Source organism: Besnoitia besnoiti, chromosome VIII, assembly GCF_002563875.1.
Source record: "Besnoitia besnoiti strain Bb-Ger1 chromosome VIII, whole genome shotgun sequence".
NCBI classification, from domain to species: domain Eukaryota; phylum Apicomplexa; class Conoidasida; order Eucoccidiorida; family Sarcocystidae; genus Besnoitia; species Besnoitia besnoiti.
In genome coordinates, this window is record NC_042363.1 from 827519 (window position 1) to 852569 (window position 25051).

The window sequence follows — 25051 nt, forward strand, 5'->3', positions numbered from 1 at the left end:
GTGCACACCGTACATTGGCGCCCAAGCGGCCGCTGACCGACTCTGCGATTGGTTTCCGCTTCAACCGGCTCGCTAAGCGCCCAGCACTCCATCATTCTTCACCGCGTTTTCCATCGTGCGTTTCGCTCTTCCTCTTTCTTGAGCCCCGCGCACCACCGCCTTCAACCCCGACCCTCGAGTCCGGCTCCACCGGCGCGCTCGCCCGTCAGCTAAAGTTTTTTGCTCCGAAACACAGAGTCAGTAACTCTGAACACTACAGGAACACTCTCGTCGCGTATCTGCAGCACGCCTTTGTCTCCAGACTTAGGTTTCTTTCCCAGAACACCACCTCTGTCTTCGAGCCGCCGTGACCTCCTCTCAAGTGATCTCTTCAAGCCCACATTGTGCATTTCCGCCGCCCGGCACACTGAAGGGACGCGCTTCTATCCTCCCGCGAAACTACGCTGGCGCGGTGTCTTGACGGCACAGGAACAGGCGTCTGTCGCTCGGCTCATCGTCGAAAACTCTGTTTTTGCTCTGTTCTGTCGCTCTTTCTCGGCTGCACATGCAGGTGCGTTTGTGAAGATGAAGAGAGCAAACCGCGTGGCGCCAGCGGCCTCTGCGGCGGCTTCTGCAGCGGAGGACGCGACTGCCGCGAAGACGGAGGAAGAGAAGCCAGTCCCTTCTTCGTCTCCCTCGGCGGTTGGAGCGAAGTCGACAAGTCAAAATGCCCTGAAAAAAGAATCTGAAGCGCCCCCAATTATCGGCCCCATGGTCGCGCACAATTATCGCCAAGTCGCGATCAAGTACGGGAGAGGTGTAGAGCTCAGGGGATTGCTGCACATTTGACAGGTTATTCTGCGTTTCTATCCCCTCGACAGTCGGTGTGGGCCCCAAGGGCCCCATAGATTACTCCATCGCCGTCTCTGTTCGTCGTATGTCGCCCTGTAGAGTTCTCGCTGCAACTCACAGCAGGAGAATGCCCGCGTCCGCGTATTCACGTTACTCCACCTACGCTTATGTGTTTCATTTAGTTCTCTCCTGTGAGCTTTCAAACGCGTCCGCCGTGTCTGCTCTTCTGTGCGTGATAGTGTGTCCACGTTTATAGTGCTATAGACGCGGTTTTCGTGTTTCTTTCTCTTTGTGTTTCCTCTCCACGTCACCAGACACATGCGACGCGTGTCTAGTGGCCTTTTCCTGGCCTTCGTCGATCCTCGGCTCTCCACAACACTCGTTCTCGACGTCGCGTGTGCATCTGCGTTGCTGCAGCAACCTCACTGTTTCCGCCTTTTTTTGTGACTGCCCTATTTACCCTTACTGTCGTACTCACCCTCCCCCTGTCTCTTTTTTTTTTGCATCTTCCTTCTCGCGCTTTATCTCTCAGCTGCGCCTCTCGCCATCGCTGCGTATAGCTCTCGCGAGATGTGTGTTGTCGACCGTCGCCCTCCTGCTTCTTTCGCGTACCGGGTTCGCTCCTTGATCGTTTTGTTTTTGTTTCTCTGCCCATCTATCGCACATGCGCCATGTTTGCCTCTCCCTCTGCGGCTGGCTTTGTCTTTCCTCTCAGTCGCCATCTGGCAGCAGTGGTCGCAGGCAGCGTCGCGGGCGTCTTCGGCCTCGAGGGACTCCCAGGCAAGTCCTCAGCAGCCTCCGACTGCGGCGTGGATGGCTTGTTGGCCCCGGCAGCTTTGCTCGCGCGAACACTCTGAACATATATATATATATATATATATGTAAATATATATATGTAAAATGTGTTTATATATATATATATATATTTGTGCCCATGCTTCCATCGGTTGCCTCTGTTTGGGCAGCTCACTCGACCCGACAAGCCACGGTTGTGCGGCTCTGTATACTACCACACGCGCATGCATACGTATATATCCATATATATATATATATATAAATATATATTAATATATATATATATATATAATCGATGTGAGATGACTATGCATGCCTAGACAAGTGTGCATGTCTGCAGATGGTGCGGCCCAGCGCCCTCACACATGCTTGCATGTGTAGTTGCATGTCTGCTGCCGGACGGTGATCCCCTTTTTCCCGTGGATTTCTCTTTTAGGTTTCCGTCTTCCCTCTCGGTGTCGCTTATCCTCTTACCAGGCGAGGCGACTCAGTCTGGCTGTCGCGCCGGCTCATCTGCTGCATGCGGCGCTGCACTCTCTGAATCTTTGGCGTGGCTCGCCTCTTGTCTCCGAGGCGTTAAATTGCCCCATCCTATTATGCTTTTCGTCTTTCCTCAGGCCTCTTTGTCTTCATTTTAGTCACTCTGCTCGGCGCGTGCCTGATGGTGGCGGAGACTGGCTTCCAGTGCAAGTCGTTTTTCACCAACCCCAAGGATATCTTCTTCGCGCAGTTCTTCACCGCTGCACTCGTGAGACTTGAAGCGGAAACCAGACAAAAGAACAGACGCGCGTGTGCGCAGCCTCATTGCCCGGATCCCCACGTCGCTGCGTCAGAGCGCGTGATGTATTTTAATGCGATCTTCATGCCTGTCTGTGTGTATAGGCACCTCTCCACGCTTTAGGTGTGACTATGTTCATATCTGCTTAGGGCAGTCTCGAAGGAGGCTGATGGATGAAGGCTCCTATGTATATGTTTGCTCCTGCGTGCCAGAAGCTGTGATGTTTTCGCAGGTCTAACCAAGAGGGAGGTTTCACAAAACGTTTTTGCGTCTCATGTTTGGACTGCGGTTTTTTGTGCTTGTGTGGTTGTTTTTTCGCAGACGTTTATCCTCGTATGGACTCTGGTCTACAACGTCGTCTACATCTTCTAGTCTTGCCTTCTCGCCTCGTCCTCTTCATGCTTCGGCTTTTTCTCGTCTTCTTCTCTCCGCGTGGAGGTCGGCGTTTTTGGCTCTTAGAGGTGTCGCCCTTCTGTGCCTGTAGCGATGGTGAGTCGCGTGTGCTTCCGGCGGTGAACTCACATTCTTCAGCTCTCCTGTCCAGTCTCGCCGCGCGCCTCGGTTCCTCCTTGTAATCCGCCCGTGGCCGTCGGTATCTATTTGCCTGCGGGTATTTATTTGCGTGGTGTTTGGGCGCCGTGTCCGCGTGCCTCTTGGTGTGTGGAGTGTTTGACGCTCCCTGCCTTCGTCCCCTGCACCGGTTCGCCTCGTTTTGTCTCTGTGCATTGTGTTGCCCGCTGTCGATTGAGCTGCTTTTGAATCTATTCTGCTGCCTATTTGTCACCTCGCGAGACCTTGCCAGCTCGCGGGGGATTGCCTGGCAGTGCTGCGGAGCGCCTGCAAGGCAAAGCGATGCCTGGTGAAAATCCCCCTCGGCTCTGCTCTCCTCACTCTTCCTGGCGGGTGCTGCTCGCTACCGGTATCTCCTTCCTCGGCGTCGTCGCGAGAGGCTCGAGTTTGCCGACAGTCTGCACCCAGCCTGCGTTAGGAGCTTTCGCTTCTCTCTGATTTCTGAACGTCCGACGGTCGGCTCTTTCAATTGAAGAGATCTTGCCCTTCGCACTGAAAAATCGCCCGGCCTTGCGGCTAGCATATTTCGCACACATTCGCTCTCCCAGAATTCCTTCAGTGGCGTGCCTCCGATGCATGCGCCACGGCTGCTGTCGGGATTGTATTCCGATATTTTTTTGAAGCATTTCGTGCATTTGCCAGCGCTCAACATCTACCTAGAGAGGCTGCAGCAGGTTGAGCTTAGGATGCGCAGTGAGACACGCACGCGAGACTCTTGCGTATCGTTAGTTTGCTCTCCTAGCACGCATTTCCGCGTGCCTGTTGGCACAACAGTCAGCTGGGAGCTAGAAAACAAGTGCGAAGCGGCGACCGTTTCGCGCGCTCACGTAGTCAAGGGAGGCCGGAACCCGCCCCGCGGTAGTGGCAAAAGGAGAAATCAGAGCACGAGGTTTAGCAGCCTCCGCAAACGCCGAAAACACCCACACCTATCTGTGCGGATGCATGCGCCATCTGCCGCGCCTCGGTGTCATCCAGCGCCATTATATAGTAATCAAATCTATCTCAAGAGTAATGGCGGTGCAACACTCCGCTGTATATATATATATATATGTATGCCTTCGGACTTATTGGATTCGTGCTGTTGCGGCTTACCTGAGCCAAGCGCTGCGTGCGGATTTATTGCTGTAATCGTCGTTCTCTTGCGTTTCGCTATCTCTGCTGGAGAGGACAACGCTACCGGGAGACCCCGGCACGATGCGAAACACACTTAGACGTGCGGCAAGCTCTATTGCATTTTTGGCTTCCCAGAAGGCAACACTGGTGGCGGCATTTATGTTAACTCGTCCCTGCTTGCCTCGCATGTAAGTGTGGCCGCCTGCGCTTCAGCCCCGTCCGGGGTGATGCGAGGGGTTTTGGGCTCGCGCTTCTGAAGCATGCTTCCGGAGCGTCTATCGGAACTAATCTATCCGTGCGTTCGCGGGCTGCTTAACTTCGCTCCTACCCTGGTGGAACCAGAATGTTTCGTGCGTGGAGCTGAGAGAAGGCGAAGCAAAGGAGGAACGACGAACGGGATTGCGGTCGCTGGCGCAGAGATTGCATGGACTGGTAACTACAGACCCCACGTAGAGTGTGTGTCTTTCTCTGCCTATCTGTGAATCATGTTGAGAGGCGCAGAGACGGATGAGCCCTCCCCTACAGAGGCACGCTGCTCAATCGATCCGTGCAGGATGCGAGCGTACTCCCAAATGCGGAAAATCGCCGCAGCTAACTCTGTGGTCGCAGGAAGTCTGGAATGGGTAGCCAAAGCGAGGCACGAGATTGGGAAGCACGAAAACAAAATTTTGGGCACACATGCAGAGCGCTCGCTTCTCGCATGTGTGTACCGGCGTAGAGATTCATGCAGCTTCATCCGTCTGGGCCTAGACTGAGTCGCATGCACACGGGTGCTCACAGGCGCCGATCTCAGTGTGTAAGTATTACTTCGTACAAATACAAGTCTAACTAAGAGTGCTTTATCTGCACAGTTACAGTTTCGTTGAGTCCGTGACGGCGGAAGGTCTGATCTGGTGTGCGGTTCCGCCGGGGTGCAATGCCGGCAACCGCGGCAGGGCTAGCTGTATCCCGTTTCTCGTCGAGTCAAAAGTGGCTCGAGCGCACGTTCCCTCGTCGCACGTTCAGTGGTAATGGCCATAGCGCCTGTTTCGGGTAAGCTCGCCTCAATTTCCTGCTTTTCTCACCCGGCTGGTGCACTTCAGGACCGTGCTATTCCTCGGCTCTGAGGCTTTCTTCCCTTCGGCTTATTGGCTTCCTCTGCCACTCGCGCCTGTTGCACAGCGCTGTCGATTTCCCAGACTCGCAAACGACAATCCTCCTCTCGCGGGTGTTGTCTGTGCTGCATGGAATTCCACTTTCTGTCTCTCTGGTTGCGCGCTGAGTATCTTTTTGAATCTCTGCTTAGTAGTTACATCTCCCCAAGCAACTCTAGAAACGTCTCTGCCGCCTCGTTCGCCATTCTCCGCTCGGCGCCGAGCTGGCCACTTGGCGCCTCTGCTTCCTCGTACGCAGCCATTAATTCGTGTCTCCTTTCCTTTCTGTTTGTTTCGTCTATGGAAACACCCTGAAGACGCACCAGGCGATTCAGTGTTCTACCGTTTTGCTTCCCCAGCTGCATCACGCGGACAGGAAAAAGCGGAAGTCGCTGTCGCCGCTGCCGTCGTGTGTGTCCAGACACACGGCGCGACCTAACGGGTTTTGCTACCGTGCTTAGAGAAACTGGCGTCGATTTGACCAACCTGCCGTTTTTTTGTATCCGATTGTGTTTCGTCTTTTTCCGTCCCGCCCGCGCCGGCGGTTCAACTTGGCATGGCCGTAACTTTTGTTTTTTCCACCCTTCCTTCCCGCGCAGCTTTCGAATCCGACCTGTCAACGCCAGGGCCGGCGTAACTCGCACCGGTGTACATACAGCCCATCCTGCCTGTGTTGAACGTGTGAGTGCAGTTCGCTGTCGCATTTTTCCTCCAGCCGGACTTGGATTTCCCTCGGCTGTTCCATCTGGGGACTTGGAGGCCCGCATTTCCTCGCTATCAATCCCTAGGGAAGCAGGGCTCAAGGCGATTCCCGCGCCGTCTCCCATTCCACGTTGCTGGTGCCCCTCAGACCGGCCAGCCAACCGTACGCGGCCGTCGGCTGACGCACTTGTCCTGCCCGCGGTCCTCTCTCTTACCGGTTGTTCGTTGCTTTTTCCCAGGACTCCCGCAGGGACAGGGCTCCGTATTTATGTGCACACAGTGTGCCCGATAACTGCAGCTTTTGAGTCCCAAGATGCAGCGTTGATTTCCGTGTCGTCCGTGCCTTCCACTGCCGCTTTGGTCTCCCTTCGCCACACTCGCTGACGCCTCCCCTGGCGTGTGGCCACGCAATTCCTGAGCTCTGGAGAGCGTGCGAGAGCTCGTTGCACTGTCCGCTCCATCGGGAGGTCTCTCGACGCCCGGGCCTGACCTGACATTCGTCAGCCAGAAGCCCCGCGCGCTGTATTTCCCTTTTCCCGTCTTCTCTCGGCCGCAATGGGGCATTGCACGAGCAAGTCTGCGGGGGGCGGCATGCGCCGAAGCAGCTTCTCCGGGCAGCTTTACACCAGCTTCCGCGGCGAGGAGGACGGGCGGCGCTTCTCCGTCGCGTCGTCTCCAGACCGGGGCGATGCCGGCGCGGATGACAGTGAGTGCCTGCTGTCCCTCCCTCCGAAGCTCCTTCACAACCTCGAGGTCTCCCTCTGGTCGCCGCTCCTGTTCAACGCGAGCGGCTACCACCGGCGCATGTACTGGTTCGCGGACTTTGGCGACCCGGTCGCGCCGCAGCTCATCGGGCAGCACGTGGAGGCGCGCTGGGACGCCTTGAAGCACGACTTACGCGCGCAGTCGCAAGCCGAGTGCGTCCGGCGGCTGCCGGAGCTCCCCACGCTGGCCTGGTTTCACCTCCTCCTCTTCTACGAAGCGCGCGCCTCGGAACTACTCCAGAGTCTCACTGAGGCGCTCGTCACGAATGCGTGGACCCCTGGCGCGCGGAAAGGCGAGACACTCCAAGACGCGAAACGCGGCGACGACGAGGACGCAGAGGCTCCTTCGCAGGCCGAGGACTGGCCAACGCCGTCGCTGTCGCCCGTGAACGAGCTGGCGTCGTCTGGGCTCTCGGCGCATGCGTCTGACGCGGGCAGCGACGCCGACCGCGGTTGCACCAGAGGCGCGAGCGACAGCGGCTCTTCGCCAGTTTCGCTCCGGCCGCCGAGTGCCAAGAGGAGCGGCAGGGGTCAGGAGGGAGACGCAGCGGCGGAGAGCGCGCCGTCGCGGAAGATCGCGTTCCTGTCGAACGCCTTCGTGCGGTGGTCAGAGGCCTTGCATCGCTCCTACCTGCTGTCGCAGCACCTTTCGTGGCTCACCAGCATCGTCGCGCACGCGCTGACGACGCCCGAGCTGCGCAAGGCGCTCGCTCTCGCGCTCTACGCCTACTACACCGAAGAGCGCCCTCCCCTCGGCCTCCGCCAGCCGCGCGACGAGGCGCAAATCGACCCGGTCACGCGCGCAGCCTTGCGCGAAATCATCCGCGATCAAATCGACGAGGGCGCCGAGGCAGGCGCCGGGCAAGCCGACGACTTCGGCGAAGAAGGCCGCGCCGCTGCGGGATCGGAATTGTACAGAAAAAGGAGCTCCAGAATCTGTAAGTCAAAACCCCCGCCGAACGGGTCTGCCACTACCCTGCCTTCCCCCCCCCCCCCCGCGTACCCCTCACGCTCTCTCGGATGCCATCCATTCTATCTCTCTCTTTGTCTCGCTTTTGCTCTCTTAGGCCTGCGCAGTCTTTACTGTCTCACGGCGTTGCGGTTGCCTGGCGGGCCTGAGAGTGCTGGTCGCCCCGGTTTGACGCGCGTCGCTCGCTTTTTGTTGCGCGTTTTTATTTCTCAGTTCACCGTGACGGCGCGCGCCTGGATACCTACGGATACCTAGGCCTGATGCGCGTCGCCGACGCCGTGAAGGAATACGTTGAATCCAAGCGCATCGACTCCGACGCGCTTCAGCTCGACGTGCTGGACTGGGCGCTGGCGGGCTTCGAGTACAAAGGCGTCGTCTTCGTCTTAGTCCACGACCAGGCCTTCTGGTGAGGGCGTGCGGCGCATTCCGGGAGAGCCCTCTCACTTCATTCGTAATACCAAATTCTTTTCGACACGCAGTAGAGGCAGAGAATTCCTCGTGTTTGAAGGTCTTCGTTTCTGGGCAAGGTCGCGATCTGCGCGCACCCTGCAGTGATGTTGCCGAGTCACGCAGTCGAATCCGCGAACAGAAGCAGTCTCCGGACATATCTCTGCTATAGTTAGTAGAGTCACAAATAGTAGCTAGCACTGCACCAAAAGATAAATCCAAGTGGAAATGAGCTGCAGTATACTATGTATCGTGCGACACCCATACCGCCGCGTGGACATCGATGTGTGTGCGTACCTGCAATTCTTCGCCTGGAGGAATTGGGGCCCCACGTCTTGGCCTAGACCGCAGCGGGGTCTACTCTGGATCTGCATCTGTAGCTCCACCATCCCGGTGCTCATTGCGTCTGGCAGACGCGTCTTCTAACCGCACAGCGGATAGCTGTCGGGCCTAGTCTGCGAGCCTCCGCGCTCCATCCCCCCCCTTCCCCCCCCCCCCCCCTCCCTATTCCACGGAAGTGCCGTTGTGTCTCGGCTCTCCTGCGCGGCTTCACGGCCTCTGGGTCTCGCTGAGCGCGCTTAGACTGGCCTCTGTCGCATGCGTCTTTTCTTTTCCCTTTTCCCAGGTCCGCGGTGCGGGCGGAGTTCCGCTGCTGCCAGGTTCTTCGCGCGGCGGCGCGACCCACAGACGTTCATTTGGCGGCGAAGTGTGGGCGCCTCTGCGCGGTCGAGGGTTTCGGCCTCCGCGTCCTCGCCTCGCCGCTCATCCCGCATTGCATCGGTGAGCAGCGAAACCCGAGGGCCCAGGGGACTGCGGCGCTGGCGGACTGCGGTGGTGCACGCGAGAAGCAGCCAAATGCATGCGCCAGTTCTAAGGAGATATGCGGAGTGTTTCCAGTGCAGTGGTAGGATATGAGTGCATAGGCTTGGGCGGGGAGCGGGAGCCAAAGGCCGGGAAGGTGGGTGTGCGGCGAGGGGTTGCCGGTCGCCTGAGTTCGCTTGACGCCGCTCGGGGCCACATACTAGAGGCCGTCTTTAATTCCAGATGCCCTGGACCCCAAGCGGGATGCAGGCTGTCGTTTCCTCGCCTATATGTCTCCGCCTTGTGTCTGCGTCCGTGTAGAGCGTTTCCACTACCCGCTGCCATATACGGTAGCGGGCGACGTGATGCTAAAGGTTTTCAACTCGATTCACAAAGGCAAGCCCGCCAAGTACGCGGTTCGGGTGCCGAATCCTCAGAACAAGCTGAGCCTCTACGCGCCTCGATTTCAGGTGAGAGCAAAAACCAAACAGAAGGCATGCGCTCCTCCACGCAGCCTGCGGGCCCTCCCTCCCCCAGGAGTTTGATCAGCAGCGAGAACAAAGAGGTTGCTGGCGAGTGGAATGAGTATGTGCGCGGCTTGAGAGGCCTAAGACTCGGTGAAGCTTTCTCGCCATGCCGTCGCCAGCACGGCCTCTCTCTTCTTCATGTCGCTGTCGCCCGTCTCTCCTTCTTTTTCTTTTTCCATTTGATCTGTCAATGCGTGTTGTCTCTCTCGTGTGCCTCCTCTGCGTGCGTGCGCAGACGCTCGCCCCCGAGTCGACGGCGTACTCGGCGGTGACGGAGGAGATGATGTCTTTGGGGCCGCCGCATTTGTGGCGGATGCTGGTGGCCTCCGCGCCGGCCTCGACGCCGACTCCGTTTTCCTCGGCGGCTCCAAATTTGAGTGTCCTGTCCTCTCTCTCGCGCTCGCTTCGCGGCGACGCGCACAGCTTAGGCGAGGCGCGCGCGCGGCGTCTCATCTCCTTCCCTTCGGTCTACCGGCGGCCGTCGGCGCCGCTGCCCGTGGACTGCGAGGCCGGGCGCCCGCCAGAGATCTACCGCAAACTCTATCCCTTCTTGGTGGCGGCGCTGCACGACGCGCGCAACGGGATCTCGCGAAGATTCCTCTACGACGCGTGGGTCCTGTGGCGCGCGGCGCCCAAGCCTCGCCGCGGCGAGCTCGGTCGGCTTATAGTCGAAGCCGCCGCCGCAGCCAGCGGCCCTGGGAAGCGGGAGAGCTTTCCGCGGAGGGCCCGCGAGAGCGGCCGGCGGAGTCGAGCCGCGGCCGCGCTCGGCGACAGCAGCGCAGAGGGCGAGGCGCGCAGAGAAGGGTACTCGCACAGCCACCGAACGTCCCTTGTGAACAAAACGAAGCTTGGAATTGGCAAGGGAGAGGGCGAACCGCTAACCATCGTGAAGGAGTAAGCGCCGCGAGTCTGGGGGACGGCAACCGAGTGCCCGGTCTGAACCATGAACCAGACTGAGGAGATGAGACGCGGGAAGAAGAGCAACTGGGAGGTCTGGAGAGGAGAGCGAGGCGCTCTCCGATGCTGGGCGCGGGCGTGGCGCACGCCGCACGCATAGGTGCCAGCACAAGGCGCAGAAGCCGAGGTCGCGTCGGAAGCGGCAACCGCAGCAAGGATGCTCCCGCTGCGTGCGCCGTATCCTTTGTTGCTGTCGCTGAGTCAATAGCGAGTGCATACTCTGTTTTGCCTTCTTTACGCAGTTTGCTGCTCAGCCTCGAGCTCCCTGCTTGCTCCGGAGAGGCGCGGCAGTCTCGCCCTCGGTTCGTGAGAGATAGGTCGCCTCGCGTGGGCGTTTGGGTCCGCTGCCTTCAGGTACGATCCGCGGCCGACGGAGGGCGAGGGCCTCGCGAACAACCCGCAGTATGCGCTGATTTTCGATGGCGTCTCGTGGACGCGACCGTCAATCGTCCCCGTGGAGAACGGCGACATGGAGCCTGTGCTGCGCCTCGCCGCGTCGCTCTTCGGCTGCAGCCAGAACGACTTGCTGCCCTACCAGCCGCTCGACGAAACGATCGGGTAACGGAAACCCAGACTCTAGAGTCTAGACTCGTGAGGGGGAGGCGGGGGGGGAGGGGGCAGAGGTGGGGGAGGGTAGACTATCCCCGGGGCTAAGAGACCCCAGCGAGGAGGCGGGGGGGGCCACGGGCGGTTGAAACGAGCGGATGAGGCGAGGCAGGATTGGGCAAGAGTGGACCGGCGCGAGCCGCGCAGCGTCGTCTGCAGAGATTTCGGCGAACCGAAGGAGCGCAGCAGATGTCCGTTTTTCCTCGCCTTCTTGTCTTCAGAGTGGAGAAAGACGACTTCATCTGGGCGTTCGGCCACCAGTGCTCAATATGGACCCTCGCGAAGGGCCCAAACACCGGGTGGTAGGCTCGCTGAGCTACTCGACACATATATATATATATATATATATATATATATATTTAAATGATGTATATTCATACATGTGCATGTATATATATATATATATGTACGTACAGATACATAGTATAGATGTTTATATGTCTGTATGTGTAACTGGCTGGCTGGGTTTCCAGTGTTCTTGCCCCCTGCTTCACGTGTCTTGAGATGCAGAAATTCGCGTCTGCGTTTTTCGCGCTTCCTTCCCCCTACGCGCCTGATACCGTGCTGCCTCTCGTGGAGCCCCGAACGGGTGTGTGGCGTCTCCGTCGCGCTCCCATGCGCGTGTATCTCTGCGGCGTGCGTCCGTCGCTCTGCGTCTCCGACCTGTTTTTCCAGCGTGCCCGACATTCGCTCTGCGGGCCGTGCTCCGAAGGTGGGGTCGACGAGCGACTACTTTCAGGTTGACACGATCGGGCGCGTGGCGCCTCCGCTGGAGGATTCGGTATCCAGTCGTGGCAAGAGTGCGCTGCGCATGTGCCTGCCCTGGGCGTCGGCGAAGTTTGTGATTTCGCTGGCGCCCCGCGCGGTGCCGATTCGCCCCGAGAACTACCTGCTTTTCCCGCTGCCGACTTCGGAGGAGGACGAGGCGAAGGGCTCTGCGGGCGCAGCGGGGCCGGCGCTCTTCCCCAGCCTGCCATCGATCGCGCGCCGCGCCTCCGCGCTGTCGGGCGGTAGCCGGCGCCCCGCCGATCGGCTGCCGGCCTCGCGGGACGCCGCTGAGTCGCCCGAGCGGCTGGCGGATGCGGACTGTCCTCTTGCGCGCGCGTCACTGCCGGCGTCGCCCTACTTTGCGCAGAGCGTCCACCGGCGCCTCCTCGCGGTGCTCCGACAGCGCGTGCCTTTCCTGCGCCACGGCGGGCACCTGCGCAAAATCGTTCACCACTTTGGCAGCAACGTCGGTCTCACGCTCTGGCTGCTCTGGGCCGAACTCGATCTGCATGTCCATCACCGCATCCTCCTCGAGGACGCCGAGTCCGAGGCGCGGGAAGCCGCCGCCGCGCGCGCGGCGCACACGCCTCGCGGAGGAGGCGTCGACAGTCCGCGACTCCACGAGGCCGACGCTGCGGGCCGCCGACCGCGCGGCAGCCGCGGCGTCGCCTGGAGCTCTGGCGGAGGCAGAGGAGGCGGCGGACTGCGGATGGAGGAGGCGCTGCTGCTCCAGCAGGCGGACCAGCTCGTGCGGGAGTTGGTGGCGTGCGAGATCGTCGCAACCGCCGTCAAACGCGTCGTCAGAATGTATACCAGCGAGCTGCCCGATCGCCCGCTGCCCTTCGTCTACGCGATTGAGGCGCTGCTCCCAGTCCTCTTCAGACCCGACCTCTGGTGGCGACAAGTCGAAAAGTTAGGAAAAATCCAAGGGGAGAGCGAAAAACACGCAGAAGGGAGGAGCTCAACACGTACTAAGTAACTCGCGAAAAAAGGCCGAATGCGGCGACGCGTAAAGGGCGATATGCGCGTGCACGGAAGGCCCAGAAGAAAGGGAAGGGTGGAGGCGAAAAGAACGAGAGATCAACGCCATGCACACCCGTTTCTTTGTGTCCGTGTCCGTGCATGTGTGGTTTCTTCCAGGATGCTGCCAGACGAACGCCGCAACATGCGGCACCACGAGAGCTGCTTGATGGTCGCCCTCTGGCTGTCGATCCTCGAGGTGCGCGCGACCTCTGTTTTGTTTTGGGGTCAGTGTTTTCCCTCGGTGTCCATGTATAATGCTTTCCAGTTTGGCGTTTCATTTCGGCGTCAGGCTGTTGGCGTTGACGCGCTGGGCTTCCTGGAGCCGCTTCGTCCGCTCAGTCGTCGGTCGTTCTGCGCATATCTCTTTGAAGGCCTCAACTGGCGTCCTCTCTCTGCGTCGCGCTGAGGCGATGGCTCGCGCGGCCTTTTTGGTTTCTCTTCTCTTTAGCTGAGGCCGCGTGGCTCGCGCTGTGCACGTCGCTGCATCAGCTCGCCATTCGCCGCGACTTCTTTTTTTTTTTCCTCGCGTACTTTGGACGCGTGGCTCTGTGCCGCAGAGGCGTGTGTGCGCAATCTCTGCGCCGAGCCCCTCTCCTCGCGTGTTGCCAGAGTTTGATCTCTCGTTGTGAGACGTGCTCATCTGTTGAAGCGCCTCGTGCTGTGCGGGCTGACTTGTCTGCAGGGAACTCAAGTCGTGGCGATGCGTCCCTGGGAAGTGGTCTCGACCTTCAACTCGATTCTGCGAACGGTCAGTCTGTCGCGCCGCTCTGCGCAGCTCCGCTGCGCGAAGGCGCTTTCCTCTCCCCTGCGTTGCTCTCTCGAACCGCAGCCTCTCCGCGGTCTTCTCGTTGGTCATCGGCTGTGGGACTTCACATATATATATACATATATATGTAAAGAGATAGACAGATAGATAGGCCGATATGCAGATACATAGGTACGTAGACAGATAGACAGATAGATATATATTTGCATATATGCATGAGTCCAAGTACTGCAGGTGTGCTGCTCGACTTCCTTGCTGGATGCGTGAAGCGATCATGGGATGGAGACCGGAGGCGGGGCGGAGACCTCCAGAGAGCGCCGGCACCACTTTCGCGAATGCGTTTTTCGAGGCACCTGGGTAGCGCCCAAAGTGATACGGCAGGCGTCGCGGCTTTTTGTCTTTCCGGAAGAGTTTCGTGGACGCTCTCACGACTGAGTCAACTGGCCGCGATGGTCCGTGCATCCCATCTGCGCGGCTGTCGGCGCGCGGGTTTTTTCGAGACGCCTGGGAGTGTCGTTTTTTTTTCTGCGCGGCGTGCAGGCGCGGAGCGTTCCCACGACGTTGGCGCACTGTCTGATGCATGCGCTGAACGTGGAGTTTTCTTCTTCCTTTCTGTACGTCATCTCGATGGTGCCGGAGGCGGAGGCCGAGGACGGCTTCAGCCGAGTCCACGCGCTTTTCCTGCGCGATCAGCACATGCGGCGCGCGCGGCGCCTGGCGGAGGAGGTGGAGGAGGGGGATCGCCAGCGCCGCGGCGAGCAGAGCACCCGTGCGGTCGCGGGGCTGCTCCACGGCAGAGGCCGCAGCCGGAAAGGGGATGCTGGCCGCGACGCGGAGCGGAAGCGGCTGGCGGCTGCAGAGGACGCAAGCGACACCGACGACGAGCGCGCACTCGTCGAGGCAGCCAAATCGAGTGCTGTGCGGTCGCTCAACTCGTGCATTATGTCGCAAGACGCAGACTCGCTCTTCGACGCATTTGACGCGGAAGCCGAGACCGAACTCCAGGAGAGAAAAGCGAAACTCGTCGACGCATCCGTCGACTCAGTCGACGCCGCCACCAGACGCCTCCTCTCCCTGGTGAGAGCAAAAATGCACAGGAAATTCTCAAAGGAGGCGCGGTTGTAGGCCTGCATCCCCCAACGCTCTGCCGAGTCTGTCTCTCTTTCTATATATAGATGTAAATATTTTTACTTATATACATATGTAGATGTGCTTTTTGAGGACGTGAAGAGCCACATGTGGAGAGGGATCGTTCTTGTACCTGCGGTTGCGTAGAGGCATATCCGTACGCCTTCACAAACGTGCAGCTCCAGATGCGAGCGCTTCTCTATCGTTCTACGCATGCTTCGCTCGGGAGGTTTATGCCATCTCCTGCATCTCTGTCTTCTTCGTCTTTTGCATGGCGCGGCAACTCTTTTGTGGGACGCTTGGTTTCTGTTGCAGGACGTCAGCGACTTGTATCAAGTCTCCTCGATGCTGGTTCGCGCGCACTTCAAGCAGCTCGAGCTGCTGCCGACTGAGGAGGCTATTTCGACGGAGCTGCTGCTGCTCCACGGTCTCCGCGAGCACATCACGCCAGAGTCGCTTCTTCTCGAGATGCGGCGGAAGACGGTGGCCTGCGCGCGGCGGCTCTCAGAGGCCGTTGCGCCGCCTCCGTCTGAAGAGCTGCTTTCGCTCGGCGCGGCGCCGCAGGCGTCGGCGGAGGGGAGGCTGCGGGGCTCCGCGTGGCCGGCGGCGCCGACGATCTTTGCGCCGCGTCAGGAGAAGTTCGACTCGTTCATCGGGCGCCTGCTGGCAAGCAACTTGTCTTACGCACACGACTCAGGCATGGCCCAGTACCGACTCCTCGTCTTTCGGCGATTCCTCGAGGAAGACGAGCACGCGCGGCGCAGCGACAGAGGCAGCACCGGCTGGTGGATGGGTCGGAAGGCCAGCGGTGCGCTCCAGAGCTTGCCGCACCGCGGGTCGGTCTTGGGCCTCGTGCGGCAGTTCACTTCCCTGCTCACTGTGGGCGACGCGGCCGCCGCTGTCCCCGCCTCGTGCGGCGGAGGCGGAGCCCAAGGCGGAGAGGCGCCCGGCCGCGACGGCCGCCTCAAGGGCCGACGCGAGCGACTCCCCGAGGTTCTCGACGCCGTCGTGCGCCAGCGGAAGGCGGAGAAAGTCGACAAGCCGCTGCCGGGGTGGCAGCGCGCGGCGAGCGCATTCGCGGGCGCTGCCGCCGCAGCCGACAGAGAGCGCAAGGAGATGCAGACTTTCGAAGTCAGAATCAAACAGAACCTCGACATGGCTACAGACCTCGACCTCTCAAAATACCTCACGCCCATGCAACTCGGCATGCTGGACGGATGCAGACTCTTGAGAACTCTCAGCGAGACTGGCTCCAGCTCACGGTAAGGCGGCAACCTGTGAAAGATCAAAACACCCCGAACAAACGCACTGGAGCTAAGGCGTAGCGAGAGGAGGGGTAGGAGTCCCGCGTTGCCTCGTCTGAGGCGCTTTCTGCCTTCAATGTGTGCGCAGATGGCGGCGCCTCTCGCGCGGGGCGGGGCTGACCGCAGGGGCGGCCTGTCAACGTCCGCAGGCATGGTCGGCTCCTTCGCGCGCATGTATCCTCCTGTTTTTTGCGCTTCGCTATGGTAATGCTTCTGCACGTGTTTTCACGTGTCTAGGGTTTAGGGTGACGATACGCGTAGGCGTGAGAGTATGGGCAGGGCTTTCGACTTTTGCCTGGGATGCTGCTTGACTGCGCACGCGTTTCCGCGGGGTCGTGTAAGGAGGCCGCCGCCCGCCCACCGCTTGATGTCGCTTGTGTGTGGCGCGTTGTTTGTGTCTGTGTGTCTGCGCAGGCTCACGACGCTGTACGCTGGGCACACGTTGCTGACGTGGACGTTGATTCTGCTCTCGCAGGGCGGCGTGGAGGAGGAGGGTCGTCGGCTGCTGCTGGCGCGGTGTGTGGGCGACTTTGCGGCGGTGGAGGACGCGACGCGGTCGCTGTTTTCTTCGGAGATTGAGATTGCGATTTCGATTTTGGCTCTGCGCGGCCTGGTGAATCTCTGGCACGGGTTCTTGGACGCGGCGAAAGACTTCTTCATCGAGGCCCTGTTGCTTCTCTTCGACGCCTGGGGCGACCCCCGGCTCTACGGCGGCCGCGGCCACCCCTTTCTGCTATTCCTCTCGTGGACCCTCTGCCAGATCGCCTACCTCACGCGCGACTGGGCGCTTCTTCGCGCCTACGCAGGCATCTTCCGCGCAACACGCCTCTTTTACCCCTCCTGCCCGTTCTCGCTGGCCGCGCCCGCGAGCCCACCTGCCGAGGGCGCGCGGCGCGCGGCGGAAACAACGGGCGAGGAGGGACAGGCGCGGCAGGCGCCTCCTCGGAGCGGCGCCGCCGACCCTCCGACCGCGGGCGAGGCGTGCCCAGACGCGGACGGCGACTGGGGCGTGCAGGCGCGTGAGGCTTACGTCGCGTGGGTGCGCGACGGCCCCACGGCGGGCGCGCGCTCCGACAGCCGCGAGCAGGTGCAAGTCGACGCGTTTATCCGGGGCACGTTGCTGTACAACTTCGCGCTCATCTCGCAAGATCTCGTCGCCTGGATGGCGGCGACTCACCCCGCAAACGGCACAACGTTCAGCCAGACCGTGGACATCCGGAAGACCAAACAGGCGCTGCAGGTCACGAGGTTCGCCTCCCGCTCCGGCGGGCAGGTTCAGGCTGAGCTGGCTACGGATGCGCGACACACGTAAGCGACAGCGAACCTGTCAAGGAAAAAGGCGCCTTTTCTGCGATTCTGTAAGGCGAACAAGCTCCTGTTGATCGTGCTGTGGCGTCGTGCCGCCTCGTGCAAGCGCCTTGATAGGCCACGAACCCGAGACGCTCTTCTCCTTCCTTGAGTCGTGGAAACTTCACTGGGCGCGGAGGGATTAGACGTCAGCACCCTTAACCACAAGCCCTAACCCAGGCAGCGTCGTTGGTCATTATCCGTGCACGGAAGGCCGCGGCTTCCTGTGTTATCCCTGAGTTACCTGAAAAAGAGTTTTCCGCCATTTCTTCCGTGCAGATGCGGCGTGGATATGGAACTCATCAACTACGACGGCGGCGGCCAAGTCCCGCAGGCCGCGCTCTCCGGCCGGCTGCTCTCTTTGGGCTCCAATGTCGCGGGCCAGTTGGGCCTTGGGCTCCCGACAGCGCCGGCGACTGCCGCCGGCGGGCCCGCGTCTACGCAGGCGTCCCCTGCTGGTGGGGCCTCGGCTGCAGGCCAGGCAGGGGCCGAAGGCGAGCTGACTGCTGCAGGCCTGGGCGCCGCGAACCATGCCACGGAGGAGGGTACAGCTGACGATGCGCAGAAAAACAGAGATGGGACACCAAAGACAGAGCCTGGAAGGCGGTGCGCGGACGACGCGGCGCAACGCGGTGAGCAGCCGCAATTCGTGCAAGAGGGCCTTCGAACGCGGAAAGATAAAATAATGCCAGAGTCAAGGGTCATCAGAGTTGTGTTGAGCGATGTCTTGCCCTAGGCCGGCACTCCCTTTTTGCCTTTTCTTCCTCTGGCGTTTCGATCGCAAAACAAAGGGCTCGTTCGCTGGGCGGGTGCGCCGGAAGGCGCCTTTCGTCGCACGTGCTGTGTTTCTGCCGCTGTAAATCGCCCGCGGTGTCCTTCGCAAACGCCTTGTGCGTGGAACTGCTTTCGGGCTTTCCTGTGCCCTTCTCAGTCTGCAATATATCGCTGCTATGCGTTATCGTTTCATGCATGACCGCCAACACGGTCAGTCGCTCGGTATACGCACGCAACTATACACATATTCGTAAACGTATATCTCTCTTTATGTATGTATCTTGCTGTGGGCATATTTGTAAGCACGTACATACTTGCATTTTATATATATATATATGTCTATTTCTGTGCAGCCGCGGTGGGTGTTTGAATCTGCTGAAGCGTCCCGCCGGCCCTCCGCATCGGTCACGCGTGCCGGGACTTTGTCATTTTTGTTGTTTTTCGGGTTTTTCGCTTCTGCCTTCAGGGGTAGATGTCTGGTGGACGCCGCAGCCCTCGGTAGTCAGCGCGCTGAAAGACGCGCCGGTCATGTGCTGCGCTGCAGGGTTCTTCCACAGCGCGGCAGTCGACGTCGCCGGTCGCCTCTGGGCTTGGGGCACCAATGCGGAAGGCCAGGTGCGTCCACGCGTCTAGGTAGTCCTCGAACCCTCCTGTGTCTCTCTCCGCCCGGCAGACCTCTCCTCCAGTCGCCTTGCGACTTGCGGCTGCTTGCGCTTCTGCTTCTGTCCCTTCATCGCGCGTCTCTCGTCGCGGGTTTGTTTCACGGCGTCCGATCGCTCGAACTCGTCCAGCTCGGCGCGGCGATGTCCGGGAGTTGTTTTTGCGAGAGAGGGTTGCTGCGACCCTCCAAGGCTCCTCAGCGAGCTCCAGGGGCGCGCGGCTTCGGGTCGTTGTTTTGTCTTATCCTCATTCCACTCGCTGCGCGCGCGTCGCAGCATCTTCTCTCTAGCTTTGTTCAGGGTTTAGGGTGCTTCGTTTTTTATAGATCGGCGCGAGCTACCATCACTACGCCGACGTGGTGCGCGGCGCGCGGCTGGAGGAGCTCTCTGCGTTCTCCTGGAACACCCTCGAGTCTGACATGCAGGACACGCCCGACCTAGACGTTGAGCAGTTTGCGCTCTTCACCAGCGCAGACGTCGGCGGCTGCGAGGCCCCGCGACCTGGGCGGGGGGGCGAAGACTCCGGAAGACAGGCCCGCGGGACAGATCTGCCGCCTGCACACGGCGGACCAGACACCGACGAGAATGCAGCTCCCGGCGACGCCGAGGCGGAAAAGAGGGCCGAGGGAGCGCGCTGGAGAGCTTCCCTCTTCGCACGAACGGACGGCAGCCGGAAGAAGAGGCACAAAGGCGAAGGGGAGAACGACGAGGACGAGGAGGGACAGACGGCGCGAGACAGCGCGCAGCAGACGCGGCTGAGTGCAGCGCTCGAGAACCAGAGCCTGACCGCAGGACAGAAGCGACACGCCGTCACGGCCGCCATCCCCACGCTCGTCAGCGTGCCAGGCGAGCCCGCGGCGCGATTCAAACAGGTACGAGACGGCATCAGTATGTCAAGATAGAAACGCAAAGGACCGGCTGAGACGCATGCGCAGTTGCCAGAAGCACGGGTTCGGGTGAACGCAGACCTTTAAACGACGCAGAGAATGTCCGGCTGGGCTAGGTCACCGTCGGCTTGGCCGCTCCTACGCGAATGGAGTCGCACATCGCTCGCGCGCCCGAAAGCAAAGGCTGGGGGGCTGATCGCTCCCGCGGGCCGCTCGATTTTCTCCATTTCCTTGAATCCTCGTTTGTAGTGCGTCAGCCCGTCTGCTTTGTTGGCTGGTCACGTGCTGCTTCACCGCTTCTTCACCCGTCAGTGTTGTCTGGAGCCGCTTTCCGTACGGGGTCTCCGTGCAAACGGTCTGCGCTCCGTATCGACATCATTCGCAGGACTTACGTTTTCAAAGCACAGCGAGGCGTCCGCGGGTGTTTGGGGGGGCAGCTCGTCGTCGGCGCTTCCACTTCCTGCGGGCTTGTGCGTCGTGTTTGTCGTTCCCCTCCAGGTCGCCTGCGGCCGCGACTTCACGCTCGCGCTCACAACCGAGGGTCACGTGTTCGCGTGGGGCTCCAACGCCTTCGGCTGTCTGGGGGCCTCCGACTTCCGGTCGCGGTCACGGCCCCAGGCGATCGACAGTGCGGCCTTCTCGGTGGCTGTCGCGCAGTTCCGCGGCTTCGAGGACGACGCGCGCATCGAGATCGAACCCGCCAAGGTACGGGGTCGGGTTGTGTTCCGCTGAGTTCTATGCTGTTCCGGTGATGGAGTGCCTTATCAACATCCGTTCTTGTTCTTCACGCATTCCGCTCTCGGGTTCAGGGTCTTCAGTCCATGTCGATGTGCCACAACCCGCGTCTTGGCCATCACGACGGTGTCGAGTCGAGTTTGATTTGAGGAGCGAACCGGTCGCGGGCTGCTGTCGCGCGCGGAGGCGCGCAGGGAGGGATATGCCGCCGCTGCGAGAGAGTTCTGTGTTGAGTGCCGGGCGTGTGCCTGCGCGTACCACGTCGCCCGTCTCCTGTTCGTTAGCTCCTTAACTTTCATCCCTGCTGGCTTCGGGTTCGCTTGTGAGTTTGCGTGGTTCAAGCGCACGCGCCCGTCACTTTGCGTCGAATTTTCTGGATTTTCCGTCTCTTCAGATCACAGAAATCCGCTGCGGCCCTGATCAGTGCGCAGCCCTGAGCGAAGAGCAGAATCTCTGGGTGTGGGGTCGCGGCACTTCTGGCGAATTGGGTCTGCCGCCTGCGTACTTGGCGATGCTCTGGCACCGGCCCCTGAGCCAGTCACTGGGCTCCACGACCTCGGTCGTGGAGGCGGACCCCGACACTTGGCTGCCTGGGCCCAACAGTCTTCAGTCTTCCCTCGCGGCGAGGCCAAACACGGGCGCGGGCCTTGACGAGGAACACAGCCCCCCGAGAAACCCGAAAGCCTTGGAGCGACGGCGAACAAGCGGAGAGAAAGACGAGGACGTCTTCCACGTCTGGCAATCGCAGGGTGCAAAGGGCTTGACTGGATATTCTGCGAAAAGGAAAATGGAGCAGCAGGCCTGGTACAGGAGGCTCACACAGAGCGTCCAGGGCTCTCCGCGCAGGAACGGATGTGTTGCAACGCCCACTCGCCTCCGGTAAGGGACGCAGCATAAAACGGCAGAGATGGCGGCGGCGGGAGGCTGCCTAGTGTTTTCTAGGCTACAGACCTGCCACCATAAATGGTACAGTTGTCAACAACTTGCACGTAGTCTTTCAGTGTTAAAATGTCTAAGAAGTGCTAAACCGGAGAGATGTAATCTAACGGAAAACGGGTCAGAGAGATACGGACAAATGGCGGAATGCCGGTCTTCATCTGCGCACGACCTTGTTTCCGCGGTTCTCTCCTATACGGCGTTTTTCCCTTTCTTTGTGACATTCCCTGTTTTCCAACGCAACACCGGCATGCGATCACACAAGGCAGCGAGAAGCGCACAACCTCGCCGAAGGCATTCAGCATCGATGAGGTCTTGTTCGTGTGTGTTTCGTGTCTTTGTGTTCGCCTTCTGGCGTCGATGACCTCCTCACATCTCATCTGCGTCGGCTGTCTCCGGGAGTCTCGCTCTGGTCGCCGGCCCCTTCGCGTGAAGTCTCCCCGCGCTGAGCGCCTCTGTCTGTCCGCAGCGTCCTGCAGTTTGGAAGTCTTGAGCACTTCCAAGAGAAAATGGAGCAGTGGAACTTGCGAGGCGAGTGGCAAGAGAAGGCCCTGTCTCTGGTGTCTCTGCGCCGAGGCGAAGCCGGAACCGATGACCTCGTAGCCACCCTCCCCGACGAGCTTCTTCACGAAGTCCCCACGCCCTCTGAGGAGGTTCTCTTCCTCGACATTGCGTTCGGTGAGGTTAGAGACGTGTCTCCCCCGCGCAGCCTCGCGGGGTAGGCCCGCAGGCAGGCTAGTGCTTGCGCTGTGGTATTCGTCTCTTTATACGCTTTGGCAACCAATAACGACTCGCTCTCTCTCGCCTCCACCCAGCACTCTGAGTGCGCAGGCTGGTCTTTTTCTTTGCTTTACTTTCTCCTTTTTCCGGCCTTTTTCTCGTTTATGTCCTCGCCCAGGCGCGTCGCACACTGTGTGTGTAGACATCTCGAACAACCTTCTCACGTGGGGCTGGGACGGCGACGGTCAGCTGGCGCTCGCGAGGGACGGGGAGGCCAGGGAGGTGCGCTCAGAGACTGCGCTGGCGAGCTGGAAGGCAGAGCGCGCGAAAGACGGGCGACGACGAGACGCTCTGAAGAAGGAAAAGGGTGCGCTTCTCGCCGCGGCCGGCGCCGGAAGAGGCGCGGACTGCGACGACGCGCCGAGCTGCAGAGCGACGCCCTGCTTCCACGGGTGCCGCCTTCTCGAGGGCAAGCGCGCGAAGGCCATTGCCGCTGGTGAGGAGGAAGCATGCGAATCAGCCGTCTGCGTGTCGTTTCATAACGAGGGCGGAGACCGCACGCGAAGCGAGGGTCGTGTTCAGGCGCTGGTGAAATCGAAGTCGTGGAAACCAACTCTTGAGGCGTGTAGCCTCGAGCTTGTGCTTGTATATATCCTCTGTCTGGCTCCCACCTAGGCTGGCTGCCGGAAGCGAGCAGGACGAGCGTATTGTCCTGTGAATGTAGATGCCAAGGCTTTCGTCGAGTCGGCATGAAAGTTCAAGAAAACACGAAAGACAGGCGAGGATTTAAGGCGGCAGGGCCGCAGGAGACCTCCACCAGAATACATGCATGGACATGTAACCTCCGTGCATATGGATACATATTTATAATTTTAATATAAATACATATATATATATATTCGGGTGAGTTCCCTTTGTCATCCAGGGTCGTAGAATGCTGTCGCGTGTCTATCTTTCAGGCGGGAACGTGTCCGCGGCGGTCGACTACGACGGGGCGCTGTGGGTTTGGGGTAGCAACGCGGATGGGCTCCTCGGCGCCCCGCGTGACCAGTAAGGCAACTTTTACACGTTTGATGCGTTATCGTCATCGATACATGCCGCGACAGACAGACAGACAGCCCGAGCCACAGAGGCGAGGCCTAGTTGTGCCTAACGAAGCATGCGACGGGGGGCGGAGACGCGACTGCTGTGTGGCGAGCGAGCTACGAGTGCCCGAGGGGTCGGTCTGCCGTCAGCGGCGTCTTGCGTGTCGCCGCCTTCTTCCGGTGTGCCGTTCAGGTTGGCGAGGACGTCTGAGCCTCAGAAGATCAATTTGCTGCGGCTTAAGGCGACGGGCGCATGCATTTCGCCTGATGGGCGGCGGCTGGCGGTCTGCACAGACACGGGCGAAGTCCTGACTTGGGGCCGCGAGCGCTTTGGCTCGCTCGGCCTCGCGTCGGTGCCTCCTCTGCGGAGTGCCTCTGCGGACGGCGAAGTCGAGACGCTCCAGCTCGACCCTGCGCGCGTGCCTCTTCTTCAGGGCTACTTTGTTTCCACGGTGAGCAGCACAGCGCACACCAACGCCGCAAGTCTGCCGCGCAGCGAGTCGCGCGCAGGCTGTGTGTTCCGGTAGCGTCGCGGCCGCTGGAAGTCCGGCGCCGCGGCAAACGAAGCTGCCCGTCATCATCCATGTCGAGGTCGTTCAGGTCGCTCTCCGTCGCTGCGCCCCACACATCCACACAAAGCTTTATTTCCCCGTGGACACCCCACGGCTCAACGTGGGTTTTCAGCCTTGCGAGGCGGAAGGAAGGCATTCCTTTCTCGGCATCTGGTTCGCCGCCTCGCCGCCTGCCCCCGCGGCTCGCCGCATGTCCCGTGCGCCACTCCGACGTATCGGTCGGATCGTGTCGTCTTTTTCTGCAGGTCAGCCTCGGCGTCTTCCACACGCTGCTGCTCTCGGGCGACCCAGCGGCCGCGGACGCTCCATGGGCCGCTTCGGGGGGCGGCGCGGGCCCTCTGGCGGTCGGACGTCCCCCGACGGTCGACGGCGCTCACCGGCGCCGGCGCCCCCTGCAGGACTTCCTCGCGACCCCGATTGCCGCGCAGAGGAGGCGCGAGTCGCGTCGGGCTTCGCCGAGCGAAGCAGCCGCCGCGCCGCAGCCCAGAGAGAAGAAGAACTCGATCTACATGGAGCAGCTGTAAGAAAGAGCGATCGAGGGATCGAGGGCTGTTGCGTCCGAGGGGCCTGTTCTTGGCGACGCGCGTCTGTGCACAGAACGGCGGTTGGGGGCAGCCCCCCCGCACAGAGGGACTCAGAGAGATATGTATGTGTCAGTATAGCCGGATGCACATAGATTCCTAAATTGAGATAAAAAGTATAGTTAGGTACAGACGTGTGAGCGTCTGAGATATATAGAGGCATAGATAGATGTAGATCGGTACATAGATTGATCTAGAGGCGTAGACACATATAGATGCGTGTGTAGATAGATGAGCAGGCACTGCGGCAGTTGTGTTCGGAGTGGAACGAGGCCGATAGCTGTGTGTATTCTTGCCCTCCAATGCTTCCGTGCAACCCCCCCCCGCCCTTTTCTCAGGAATGGCGAGGCGAACGTCGAGTATCCGCGCGACATGGACGCTGACGCGCTTGCTCCAGGGCCGCTACTGGAGTCGCACGCCGCGCCGGCTTCAGCGTGTCTCGCAGCCTTCAACACTCAGCCGCCGGCACCGCATCCTTCGCTCGAGAGAGAGAGAGTGCGGAAGTAGAGCGCTCGCCCGAAGGCTCAGCGAAAGCGCCAACATAACACATACACAGATGGACACGTCTGCCGCTGAAGTCACAAATTCATTCACACATATACAGATGTGCGCACGTGCGTATACGCACGTACACGTACTCCTATACGTATCTATATATTTATATACTTATTTATGAATATATGTATATATATGTATATACATGTATACATGCGTATACGCATGTATGTGTATAGATCTGTACGTATGTTTCCGAGTGTGCGTCCGAAATTGG

General features: G+C 60.1%; 2 protein-coding genes across 2 annotated transcripts; both read left to right on the forward strand.

Moving 5' to 3' along the window:
• Positions 1 to 564: 564 nt before the first annotated feature.
• On the forward strand, positions 565 to 2776 carry BESB_082490 (uncharacterized protein; the record flags this gene model as incomplete). The annotated part of the gene is made up of 4 exons (XM_029366599.1): positions 565 to 785; positions 1547 to 1611; positions 2244 to 2374; positions 2726 to 2776. The coding sequence occupies 4 exons, from the start codon at positions 565 to 567 to the stop codon at positions 2774 to 2776; spliced, it is 468 nt and encodes a 155-aa protein (XP_029217059.1).
• A 3701-nt stretch (positions 2777 to 6477) lies between these two features.
• Positions 6478 to 24786, forward strand: BESB_082500 (uncharacterized protein; the record flags this gene model as incomplete). Its single annotated transcript, XM_029366600.1, has 24 exons — positions 6478 to 7624; positions 7870 to 8062; positions 8729 to 8883; positions 9226 to 9374; positions 9667 to 10325; positions 10743 to 10946; positions 11216 to 11296; positions 11670 to 12674; positions 12903 to 12981; positions 13468 to 13533; positions 14092 to 14628; positions 14995 to 15941; positions 16398 to 17291; positions 17610 to 17962; positions 18571 to 18719; positions 19090 to 19635; positions 20149 to 20355; positions 20780 to 21264; positions 21791 to 21999; positions 22220 to 22537; positions 23001 to 23091; positions 23320 to 23578; positions 23944 to 24218; positions 24618 to 24786. 24 exons carry the CDS (start codon positions 6478 to 6480, stop codon positions 24784 to 24786), a joined length of 9177 nt encoding a protein of 3058 aa, XP_029217060.1.
• Positions 24787 to 25051: the final 265 nt, after the last annotated feature.